The sequence below is a fragment of the Trachypithecus francoisi genome, unplaced genomic scaffold (assembly GCF_009764315.1).
Source record: "Trachypithecus francoisi isolate TF-2019V2 unplaced genomic scaffold, Tfra_2.0 Lachesis_group4, whole genome shotgun sequence".
NCBI classification, from domain to species: Eukaryota; Metazoa; Chordata; class Mammalia; order Primates; family Cercopithecidae; genus Trachypithecus; species Trachypithecus francoisi.
Window position 1 is genome coordinate 93,215,332 of NW_022681469.1, and position 12,416 is coordinate 93,227,747.

General features: G+C 38.6%; 1 protein-coding gene across 4 annotated transcripts in view; it reads left to right on the top strand.

Moving 5' to 3' along the window:
* Positions 1-12,416, top strand: part of SP4 (Sp4 transcription factor) — an 85,190-nt gene that overhangs the window by 36,416 nt on the left and 36,358 nt on the right. For all 4 annotated transcript variants that reach the window (XM_033192177.1, XM_033192178.1, XM_033192179.1 and 1 more), the window contains exon 4: positions 11,009-11,237. In XM_033192177.1, coding sequence (XP_033048068.1) covers positions 11,009-11,237 — 229 coding nt within the window. The remainder of the gene's footprint in view (positions 1-11,008; positions 11,238-12,416) is intronic.

Sequence of the window (12,416 nt, forward strand, 5' to 3'; positions counted from 1 at the left end):
ATACACTGTTTCAGTCAACTACAGCTCCCAGGTCCTCAAAGGAAGAAACTGCAGTGAGAATCAGAACTCAGAAACAGGTCTGCTTGACCTGAAAGTTCTATTTAAACTGGCTCTACTAAACTGTTGTGCCTGTTCAGTAACTCAGTATTGGTTCACAGATTGTACATGACCCATAGTATGTAAATAGTCCTGGAAGTCATTGGCTAATATGGTTCACCTTCATTTAAGAGATACAGTAGGTACTCAGTTGTTTCTTAGTATTTTCATTTGTAGTTCATCTGTAGGAAAACATGTCATTGAAGCTCTTGCATAAGGCAAAGAAGTATTTTGTAATTAATAAGCATAATTTTCCAATCAAGAATTTTTTTTACCACCACTGTACCATGGAATCTCTCTAGTCATATGTCTGTCAAAACTGTCACAGCCTATTCCCAAATTTGTATAGCTCTCTTTTTAAAGGCTTTAATTCAGAGTCATATAGTTTCTGTTTTTGTGGAGACTCATGTAGTTTTTATAGGGATCACACAAATGTACCATATTTTAATTTTTCATATATTTTGTTATAGCTGTTTATGATATATGAATGATAGGCATAAATGTTAGTTGAGTTATTCCGATGCTGAGTTTCAGCGGATTTCTTAACCTCAGCATTATTGACATTTTAGGCCAGGTAATTCTTTGATTTTGGGATATGTTTTGTGCGTTGTAAGATGTTTAGCGGCATCCCAGGCCTCTACTCACTATATACCAGTAATCTCACACTTTGTGATGACCAAAAATGTCTCCAGACATTACTAAGTATCTCCTGGAAGGCAAAATTGCCTCCTTTTGGAAACCACTGGCTTAAAGGTACTCATAGCCAACAAAAGTAGAATTAAAAAAGAAAATTTTTTTAAACCTAGTTACTTTTAAAAAAACAACTTTATTTATATATACACATACCATATTATACAACAACTTTAAGTGTATATTCAATGGTTTTTGCTATATTGATAGAGTTTTGCAGCTTTCACCACAATCTAGTTTTAGAACATTCACATGACCTCATAAAGAAACTCTTATTAGCAGTCATTCCCCATTTCTCCTCTCTATCCTCCCCAGCCCTAAGCATATTTGGTTATCTTTTTATGTTTGGGAATATACAGCCTCCTTGCTTATTTTAAGTCAGATCATTATGTAAACCAAATCCTATTTTAGAGTGTGTTTATTGAAAGTTATTTGCAATGTTAGGAGACATATTCTTTGAGAGGACCTTAGACATTTGCTTAGGCAGATTCCAAGTTTAATCTGTAAAGGAAGTCAATCTAAGGAGGCTCATTTTAGTATTATTTAAGAATCATGTTAGTATTACTCAGAACAGAAAAAAATGCCACTGGCCCCCATGGCAAGTTTTGTATCATAGAAGTCAGCAGTTTTTGTTTTTCCTGATCGGTTCTCTTAGAAAACCTTGTTCCCTAGGTTATATGCACAAAACATTATTAAGAAACACATGTACTTTGAACCTGCTGTATGACTATTATTAAATAGGTCATTTTCAGTTTATTGGTAGGTGAGTTTATTTATAGGTAGATACATAGTTTCGTTTTGTTTTTCAAATTTGCACATCTATCTTAGAGAGTAATGTTACTTACTATTTACTATAAGAAAAAACCTTGCAAACCGTCTTTTCCAAAAGAAGAAATAAGGCACAGTTGGATTATTTTGCGTACACACACACATCTATTTTAAACTGTGTTCATTTCTGTCCCTATTCCTAAGCTGACAGCTCCTTACTTTAATTACTGTAGCTGCATAACATATCTTTATTCTCCTATTCTGCTTTTTCAGAGTTTTCTTAGTTGATTTTTCACATGTCAGATTAGCAGAGTTTCATGGAAAAGTTTTGAATTAAATTTGTGATTGTATTCACTTCATAGAATAATTTTGGAAGAATTGACACATTTAGTTTAATGACTCTTCCTATCCAAGAACATATATTTCTCTCTATTGAGGTCTTGTTTTACATCCTTTATTAAATCTTCCTCAAGATCTTGCATATTTCTAATTAGATTGATTTCTCAGGTATTTGTGGTTATGGTTGCTATTATGAAAGGAATTGTTTTGTTTTGTTTTTTTCTTTTTCAAGTGCTTGTTGCTGATATGGTTGGGAACTGTTGCTTTTTTATGTTGATCTTGTATTTGGCCATCTTGCTGATGGCCAGGTGTCATATTATAATAATTTGTTGATTTTTCTATAGTTTTCTAAATAATGCAATTATATCTTTTGTAAATCATGACAGTTTCGTTACTTCCTTTTCAGTCTTTATTTCTTATATAGATCTGTTATTTCTTTCCTTACTATATTGGCTTACACCTTAAGGAAATATACAATATTAGAGGTGAGAGCAGTAATCACTTCTATTAGAAACTACAGTGAGATATCCGACTTTTTTGTTTATTAAATGATTTTATAAATTTTACTGAGTTTCTCTTGCTCCATGAGATGAAACAGCATTCTCCCGTACTTTTGGTGGAAATGTAAATGAATGCAGCTCGTTATATATACTCCTGTAATTTTATAATCTAGATAGTCTTATAAATGTTTCATGTCCTTTGATTTAATAATCTCACTTCTAGGACTATCCCTTGGAAATAATAAACAATATTTTAGTTCAAGTTGCTCATTACTTTGTTACTTATAACACGTATTTGGAAATAAATATCTAATAGTACAGTAATGGCTTTGTAAATTATGGCATATGATGAAATATTGCACAACCATTATATTAAAATAATGTAATATTAATGACTTAGAAGTACTTATTAAATAAGTAAAAGAGGCTAATACAGAATTTTTATGTAGTAAAGTTGTATCAGCATCAAAATGCATTGAACAAAGATTAAAACAGAACTTAGATCATCACATCAAAATGATAATAGTGGTAATCTATGGGTAATTACTTTCTGGATTATTTCATTTCCTTATTCATAGTTTTCTATGGTGAGCATGCTTTATTCTTAAAATCAGAAGAAAAACAAACTTAAAGCATATGTGTTTGTAATACTAAACTATTTACTTTCATCAAAATAGGGAGAAAGGGAGAAATCTTAGCCTATTCCCTAAACGGCTAGTGTAGTTATGATTTTTTTTTTTTTTTTTTTTTTTTTTGAGACAGAGTCTCGCTTTGTCGCCCAGGCTCGGGTGCAGTGGCCAGATCTCAGCTCACTGCAAGCTCCGCCTCCCGGGTTTACGCCATTCTCCTGCCTCAGCCTCCCGAGTAGCTGCAACTACAGGCGCCCGCCACCTCGCCCGGCTAGTTTTTTTTTTGTTTTTTTTTTTGTATTTTTTATTAGAGACGAGGTTTCACTGTGTTAGCCAGGATGGTCTCGATCTCCTGACCTCGTGATCCGCCCGTCTCGGCCTCCCAAAGTGCTGGGATTACAGGCTTGAGCCAGTGTGCCCGGTGTTTTTTTTTTTTTTTTTTTTTAAGACAAGAGTCTCACTCTGTCGCCCAGGCTGGAGTGCAGTGGTCAGATCTCCGCTCACTGCAACCTCTGCCTCCCAGGTTCAAGCGATTCTCCTGTCTCAGCCTCCTGAGTAGCTGGGACTACAGGTGCCTGCCACCATGCCCGGCTAAGTTTTTTGTATTTTTAGTAGAGACAGGATTTCATCATATTGGCCAGGCTAGGACTAGTTGGTCTCAAACCCCTGACCTTGTGATCCGCCCACCTCAGCCTCCCAAAGTGCTGGGATTACAGTCGTGAGCCACCACGCCCGGCCTATACTTTTTTAAAGTTAACATTTTTATAATACTCTTTTCAAAAAAACCTTGCTGAATGTAGATAGCAAATGTCATCAGATAAATCTGATACCTGAGAGAGTAGTACATAGTTTCAGTACCAAGGTTGAGAGTTATGCTCTGGGATCTGCTCCTAAATGATCTGACTGCCATATCAGTGAGTCAGGGAGGAATTGTAGCAGATACCCACTTGATTTGGTTTCTTACTGTCTTGTCACCTGTGTGCATATGTATTGTAAACTAGCTGTCATCTAGCAGTCATGTGATATACTGCTGGCCGAGTTTCATAAGGAAGCCTCTATGTTTGTATGGATTTTGGATTATCATTCACTTTATTTAAGAAACATTCATTAAGTACTTTCAGTGTGCCAGGAACTTTGGTAGCCAAAGGACAAATGACATAAAAACCACACAGATGATCTGTTTTTTGAGCAGCTTTTGTTGGAAATAATTTATGACAAATATTATGATGGAATGAGATGGTATCTTACTGGTAAGACCAGAAATACTTAAATTCTAATTCAGCCAATTCTTGAGGTCTCTTAGGGAGCTAGGTATACCAACATTCAAGTCAGAATATGTTGGCTTAGGCATAGGCCCCTGCCTCACAATCCAGGGAACTAGGTTATTCTATATGGAATATGCCTTTTTCCTTTACTAGCTAAACCTGACTTTCCTTTCTTCCTGTTAGCTTAAATTCAGATCGTCTCAAATTTTACTACTCTACTGAGGCAAAAGACTAGTGGTACTAAAAGAAAATGAGCAAGAAATGCCCAACAAGTTAGATCTTGTTGAATAGTTAGTGATTCTAATATCTTACTACCTACGAACAAACTGTCCCCCTCCATTACCTTGGCCCAGTTTCTATATTTGAAAAAAAGTAAAAAAAAAAAAAAAAAAAAAAAAGCAGAACCAAAAAAGGAGTAAGAAAGATGGCTTGGCTACTCCAAGCAGCCTTGTAATGTTTTCCCTCTGGTAATGTGGAAGAAAAATAAAAGAGTGGCCATCCTCAGTCTGTTTCACCATAATGTGTAGTTACAATACCAAGAAATTTTGAGTTATTAAAAAAATTATTTTACAAAGCAGTTTCATTGGTAAGAGAAAGATTAAAGACTAAAATCTGAAAGATGAATAGGCTTTTGTCAGACCAAGGGAGATGGAGATTTGGGGTGGGAGAATATGTTGGATTCCAGCTGTATTACTCAAATGTTTGGAGACACGGAACATTAGAGAAGATAGGAGTTCACTGTAGGTGATGGTGAGAGTGGGCATGGAGTAGGAGTGCCCAGAGATGAAGTTATAACACTAAGCAAGAGTTAGATCATGAAGAACTTTATGTACTCTGCTAAGAAATACTGACCTTATTGTGAATGTATGGAGGGCCCATTGGCTTTTTGGGAAGCTAGGTCTGCAATATGAATATAAGAAGGGGCAAAACTGACATAATGGTGATACGGGCTTGCACTAATGTGCAAGCAATAGGTATGGTGAAATGAAGACATTTGAGATATTTTGAAGAGGTAGACTCAATAGGGACTTATGATCAACGTAGATAATGTATATGGTGGAAAGAGAATAGCTTTTTGAGTTGGCTAAGCCTGGGTTCAAATCCCAGCTCTGTCACTTTTCCATTTTAGGATCCTGGGTGTTTTACATGCCCCTCAGAACCTTAGTTTTCTCATCTTAATTGGGACAGTAAGCTGGGTGCCATGGCTTGTGCCTGTAGTCCTGGCTACTTGGGAGGCTGAGGCAGGAGGATCACTTGAGGTCAGGAGTTTGATTCTAGCGTGGGCAACATAGTGAGATACAATCTCTAAAAGAATTTAAAAAGTTAACTAGGTGTGGTGGCATGCATCTGTAGTCCCAACTACTCAGGAGGCAGAGGCAGGAGGATGCTTGAGTCCAAGAGTTAGAGGCTACAGTAAGCCATGATTGTGCCACTGTACTCTAGCCTGGGCAAGAGAGCAAGACTCCATTTCTGAAAAATAAAAAGTTGGGACAGTAATATTCACCCCATAGGGATATGAGGAGTAAGTGAAACAATATATGGAAAGCATCCAGTAAAGTGCCTTACCACATAGTAGCTATAAAACAATAGTTGCTCTTGTTGTCAGAGATGAAGAAGATAGAGAGGAATCAGGAATGGCTTCCAAGTTTTCTATTTGAATGGTGAAAAAGAGCTATATTAGGAAAGTGGGCTAAGCTATCTGGTTCTTAGATTGCTTGTGAGGAATCTGAGGTGGAAGTGTTCACTGGCAGTTGACAGTAGGAGTATGACACTTCTGAATAGAAGGCACAGATCTGCGAGATAATCGGCTTACGCATAGCAGTAAAAGTTACGAAAGTAAATGAGGTCCCCCAAGAAGAGAGTTAGAATGAGAAGTCAGAACCCGGGAGAGTAGCCTAGGAAGAGTAGAGGGTGTTTGTTTGTTTGTTTTTGAGAGGGTCTTGCTCTGTCACTCAGGCTAAAGTTGAAGTGCAGTGGTGCAATCACGGCTCACTGAAGTCTTGATCCCCAGGGCTCAAGCGATCCTCTCACCTCAGCACCTCAGTCTCATGAGTAGCTGGGACTACAGGCACATGCCACCATGCCTGGCTAATTTTTAAATTTTTTTAAGATATGGGGTCTCACTATATTGCCTTGGTTGGTCTTGAACTCCTGGGCTCAAGCAGTCCTCCTGCCTCTGCCTCCCAAAGTGTGGGGATTACAGGTGTGAGCCACCGCACCTGGCTGATACATCTTTTAAGAATGTGACATAAATTTAGATTTAAGTGCTGATTGTAAAAAATTGCTAAGGCCATGCATGGTGGTGCACGCCTGTAACCTCAGCTACTTGGAAGTCCAAGGCAGAAGAATTGCTTGAGCCCAGGAGTTCAAGACTAGTCTGAGCAGCAGAGTAAGACCCCTCTCTCTTAAAAAAAAAAAAAAAAAAAAAAAAAAAAAACCAAACACAAAGGAGCTAACAGAGAAGAAGGGGTTTCTGAAATGTGGGAAGTTAGCTCACAGAGTAAATGTTGGATAAGGATGGAGTGGCGTGTGGTGTCAAATGCAGCAGAGCAGTCCTGTAATGGTCACTGTGAAAATGCACAATAGATTTGGTCATTAGGAGAAAGACTGTGAACCAGGAGCTAAGTAAGTCCTTGTGGTAGAGTGCTTTGAATGCCAGACTTTGGTCAGTGGAAGAATGATTAAACGTTACTGAGCATGAAAGTGACGATCAGAACATGACTTTTTTATTTTTCTGGCAGCAGTTTGAAGGATGAGAAAGGAGGGAAAGCTTCATTTAGGTTGGTAGAGGCACAGCTTAACCAGGGCTTGGATCAAGATGGTAGTCTTGCTTGAAAACAGATTAGTGTAAGAGCTATTATTATGCAGTAGTGTCTTCATAATTCGGTCATCACTGGATGTAATGATTAAAGAAGTAGCCTAAAAGATGACATTTTAAGGTTTTCAGTGTGGATAATAAGGAGAGTAGGGAGTAGCATTTACTGAAACAGGGACATTAGCAGAAGCAAGACTGGAAGATGAAATCATTTTTTATTTTTAAACTTTGATTTATTAAACATGTTATTGAGTGGCATTGTTATTTAGTTATTAGGCACTGTTATACTAGTGATACAGCAGTGAACACAATAGGCAAGATCCCTACTTTCATGGCACTTTACCTTCAGAAGTGAGTTGAAGACCAAATTATAAAAGGACAAAGTAAGACAAGACAAAACTAGGTGATGATACAGTGATATACTGAGGGGAACCACTTTTAGATGGGAAGGTCAGGAATGGCATTTCTAAAGGGGAGATTTGAACTCAGACCAGAATATTACAAAGGAATCAACTATGTAAAGATCTGCATGCAAAGGCATCCCCACTTAGACTGGAGAGTATATGCAAAGTCCCTAAGAAGGAAATGAGCTTGATTTGTTTGAGGGCCAGAAGAGAGGCCAGTATATCAAGTGCAGAGTGAGCAAGAGAGAGACTAATAGAGATGAGGTCTGAGAAGGCAATAGAATTAAACTTAAGTGGGGCCTCAGAGGTCTTGCTCTGGAGTTTGGTGGCTTACTGATGGCAGTGGAAATAAAGTAGTATGTTGAACTTAGCTGTCTGTGAAACATCTAGATAAAGTCAATTAACAGGCTTCAATATACAAACTCAAATATAATTTGCCTCTATTATTCGTTGAAATAACTTTCCAAGTTGTTTAGGCATTGAACAAAGAAACGCTCACAATATGGAGGCTTGAGGAGTATGTCAAGGACATGGTCAAGGGACCAGAGGGATCAGGAATCTCTAGCAGTTCTTCCTCACCCCTCACCCCCCAACTTAGCTTTGATTTGAAACTCATCTAGCAGTTCTTTACCAAAATAAAGGTCATCTTAAATATTATTGTGACCTTTAAAGTAATGACTGTTATATAAATGTTATGAGAAAAGTAGTCAAAAAATTGTGGCCAAAAATACCTGTGTCTTCAGGGGATGTAAAGGGTACTTGCCAACTTAAAATACCTGCAGCTCCATAGGGACCGTGCTGTAGATTTTGTATAGTGCTTGTTCAGACAGTACTCTCGTTTCTAGAAATGCATTTTTTTTGTATTAAACAGAAAGTGTGTGTATCACTGTGCTTCTTGGTACACAAGTAGTTTGAATAGATTGTGTAGCCACGGTCATCCTTAAGGCATCTGGTTTTACTGAATACGTGTTCAAAAACACTGAAACAAAATAATTATACCTTTTGTTTATGTATTGCTTTATAATTTGTATAGCCTTTACCCCTGGAAAATCAACTTGATCCTCAGAAACAGCTCTTTAAAGTAGACAGGGAGCAGAAATTTTACGGAAGTCAGTGTTACTATTTTAGAGTTGAGGAAACTGAGGATTCCTGAGTGCACAGTCATAAATTTACAACTCTAACTTCACTTGCATTGCTTTACTTCCCACACCATGCTAATTCAAAGGTGTACAAAAATATAAACTTTAGTAGAGGGTTTGTATCCTTACTGAAACAGTGACAAAATGTATTTTTAATGTGTATCTTAGTTATGAGTGCTACCAAAAGGAATTAAGGGTGCTGTGGATATGCAGAGGACGGTGAGATTGACGTTGGCTCGGAGAGTCAGAGGTTTAATTTTGTTTAGAAAATGTGTACTGTTTTCTTACTTGGTAATTTTTATTGCCTTTTGTTGGTTGCCCCATACATTTAAGGTACTACATATGCAGCTTTGAAATAACGACCCCCACCCCTGCCTTTTTTTTTTTTTTTTTTTTTTTGAGACAGAGTCTCGCTCTTGTCTCCCAGGCTGGAGTGCAGTGGCACCATTTCGACTCACTGAAACCTCTGCCTCCTGGGTTCAAGCGATTCTCCTGCCTCAGCCTCCCAAGTAGCTGGGACTACAGGCGTGTGCAACCACACCTGACTCATTTTTTGTTGAAGTGCAGTGGTGCAATCGCTGCACTTTTTAGTAGAGATGGGGTTTCACTGTGTTAGCTAGGATGGTCTCCATCTCTTGACCTTGTGATTCACCCACCTCAGCCTCCGAAAATGCTGGGATTACAGGCATGAGCCACCATGCCCGGCCTGAAAGAAACCATTTTATATGCAGGACTGGCATGTTTATGTCTGCTAGCATATTTTACTCTTTTTTTTTTTTTTTCTTTTTTTTGGGACAGAGTCTCACTCTGTCGCCCAGGCTGCATGATCTCGGCTCACTGCAAGCTCTGCCTCCCAGGCACACCATTCTCCTGCCTCAGCCTTGCGAATAGCGAGTAGCTGGGACTACAGGTGTCCACCACCATGCCCAGCTAATTTTTTTGTATTTTTAGTAGAGACGGGGTTTCACCGTGTTAACCAGGATGGTCTCAATCTCCTGACCTTGTGATCCGCTGTCTCGACCTCCCAAAGTGACTTATTTTATCCTTGTATTGCCCCTGAACTCAGCAGAGATGAATTAGTAACAGTAGCTACCATGTAATGAGCAATTCTGTGCCGGCACTGTGGTAGAGGATTTGTAAATTAACTTACCTAATACTTACATCAATTTTCTGAGATGGAAACATTCTTTCATAAATTGGTATTTTCTTTTCAGTCCATTCACATACTTGTTATTCCCACATCTGATGGAGAGAATGTAGAACTGTGTGAAAGAAAAGGTAATTATAAGGCATCATAGGCTGGGCACGGTGGCTCACACCTGTAATACCAGCACTTTGGGAGGCTGAAGCAGGTGAATCACCTGAGGTGAGGAGTTTGAGACTAGCCTGGCAAACATGACGAAACCCTGTCTCTACTAAAAATACAAAAAATATTAGCTGGGCATGGTGGCACGCACCTGTCATCCCAGCTACTAGGGAGGCTGAAGCAGGAGAATTGCTTGAATCCAGGAGGTGGAGGTTGCAGTGAGCCGAGATCATGCTACTGCACTCCAGCCTGGGTGACAGAGCGAGACTCCGTCTCAAAAAAAAAAAAAAAAGAGCATTGTATTTCCAGATAATGTTAAGCCATGCAAATACAATTTTTTGTTGTTTTATTGTGCATTATTTATTATATTTTTCCCAAAGTGAAGAAGCCACGCTGGTATATATACCAATCTGAGCGATGAAGTCTAAGCTATATAACATGAATGAATAAAGTAATAATATCTTAAATGTCTTTTTATGATTACTGTGACAGTATGTAGTAATCTTGGGTGGTTTTGCATTTTAAAAACCACTCTATGTATACAATTAAAACAATAAAGAGATGTTTATTTAAACTATTTAGGAATGCAAGATGTCCATAAAACTTAATCCTTTGTTTAGTGACTTTTCACTTCTGTATTTTCTTGTTGTGATGAGATATGTTGCTTACTGTGGAAATGGTAATAAAGCTTTGTGTTTATATAACGTCTTTTATCTTAGGATCTCAAAATGCTTTTAGACTCATGTGTCTTCATGGTATTTTAGTGAGTTGGTAAGTAGCAAGTATTATTATCTTCATTTTATAGATGGAGAGAGAAATTAAGTCTCAAAGTGGGTTAAATGTATATAGTTCCATCATCTAGATACATGGGCAACCTGAGCCACTAACTAAGAATACAATATTTTAGAAGGATTGACATAGTATAAGCCATTAACCCCTTAGTTTTTGTACTTTACAGATCATTAGAAAAAATGTATGCACATGGAATTTTTTTTTAATCCTTTCTTTAGATGTAGAAAACATTACAATACGTCTTTTTTTTTTTCTTCCTTTTTAGGTCAGCAGCAAGGACAAGATGGAGTAAAAGTCCAGCAAGCTACTATAGCTCCTGTAACTGTAGCAGTTGGAGGAATTGCTAATGCCACGATAGGTGCTGTTAGTCCTGACCAACTCACACAAGTGCATTTGCAGCAAGGCCAGCAAACTTCTGATCAAGAGGTACAACCTGGCAAGAGGCTTCGAAGAGTTGCCTGTTCCTGTCCTAATTGTAGGGAAGGAGAAGGAAGGTAAACGCTCTATTTTTCGACTGTGTCTATTTGGAAGGCATAAAACAGGAGTTAAAACCAAGTGATTGGCTGGAAATGATGGTCACAAGAACCTCATTACCTTCATAGCCTAGAAGTTGTATAATATTAGAAAGGGAATTAAGTTAGGCTATTTTAGGAATGAAACTTGAGTGGTCCTCCGCCTTGTTCCTTACACTTTAAAAATGTATTTTTTCTTTCTTTTTTCTACCCCCCTCCATGAGATGGAGTTTTACTCTGCTGCCCAGGCTGGAGTGCAACGGTGTGATCTCGGCTCACTGCAACCTCTACCTCCCGGGTTCAAGCGATTCTCCTTCCTCAGCCTTCCGGGTAGCTGGGATTAATTATAGGCGCCCGACACCACACCCGGCTAATTTTTGTATTTTTAGTAGAGACAGGGTTTTACCATGTCGGCCAGGATGGTCTCGAACTCCTGACCTCAGGTGATCCACCCAGCTCAGCCCCCCAAGTGCTGGGATTACAGGTGTGAGCCACTGTGCCCAGCCCATTTTTTTTCATAAAATTTTTACATAACTTTATTGATATAAAACTCGCTCATACACCGTACAGTTCACCCATTTAAAGTGTACAATTCAGTGGTTTTTTAATATATTCAGAGCTGTGTAGACATGACTACAATCAATTTTAGAATATTTTCATCATCCCCAGAATAAATTCTGTATCTTTTAAGCATCACCCCCTTATCATCCCAACCCTTCCATCCTAACCAACTAATTTCTGTCTTTTTTTTTTTTTTTTTTTTTTTGAGACGGAGTCTTGCTCTGCCGCCCAGGCTGGAGTGCAGTGGCCGGGTCTCAGCTCACTGCAAGCTCCGCCTCCTGGGTTTACGCCATTCTCCTGCCTCAGCCTCCCAAGCAGCTGGGACTACAGGCGCCCGCCATGTCGCCCGGCTAGTTTTTTTTGTATTTTTAGTAGAGACGGGGTTTCACCATGTTAGCCAGGATGGTCTCGATCTCCTGACCTCGTGATCCGCCCGTCTCGGCCTCCCAAAGTCTAATTTCTGTCTTTATAGATTTGTCTATTCTGGACAATTCATATAAATGGAATTGTGACTTTTGTGACTGGTTTCTTTTAGCATAATGTTTTCAAGGTTCAGCCGTATTACAGCATGATCAGTACTTCATTCCTTTTTAGGGACAA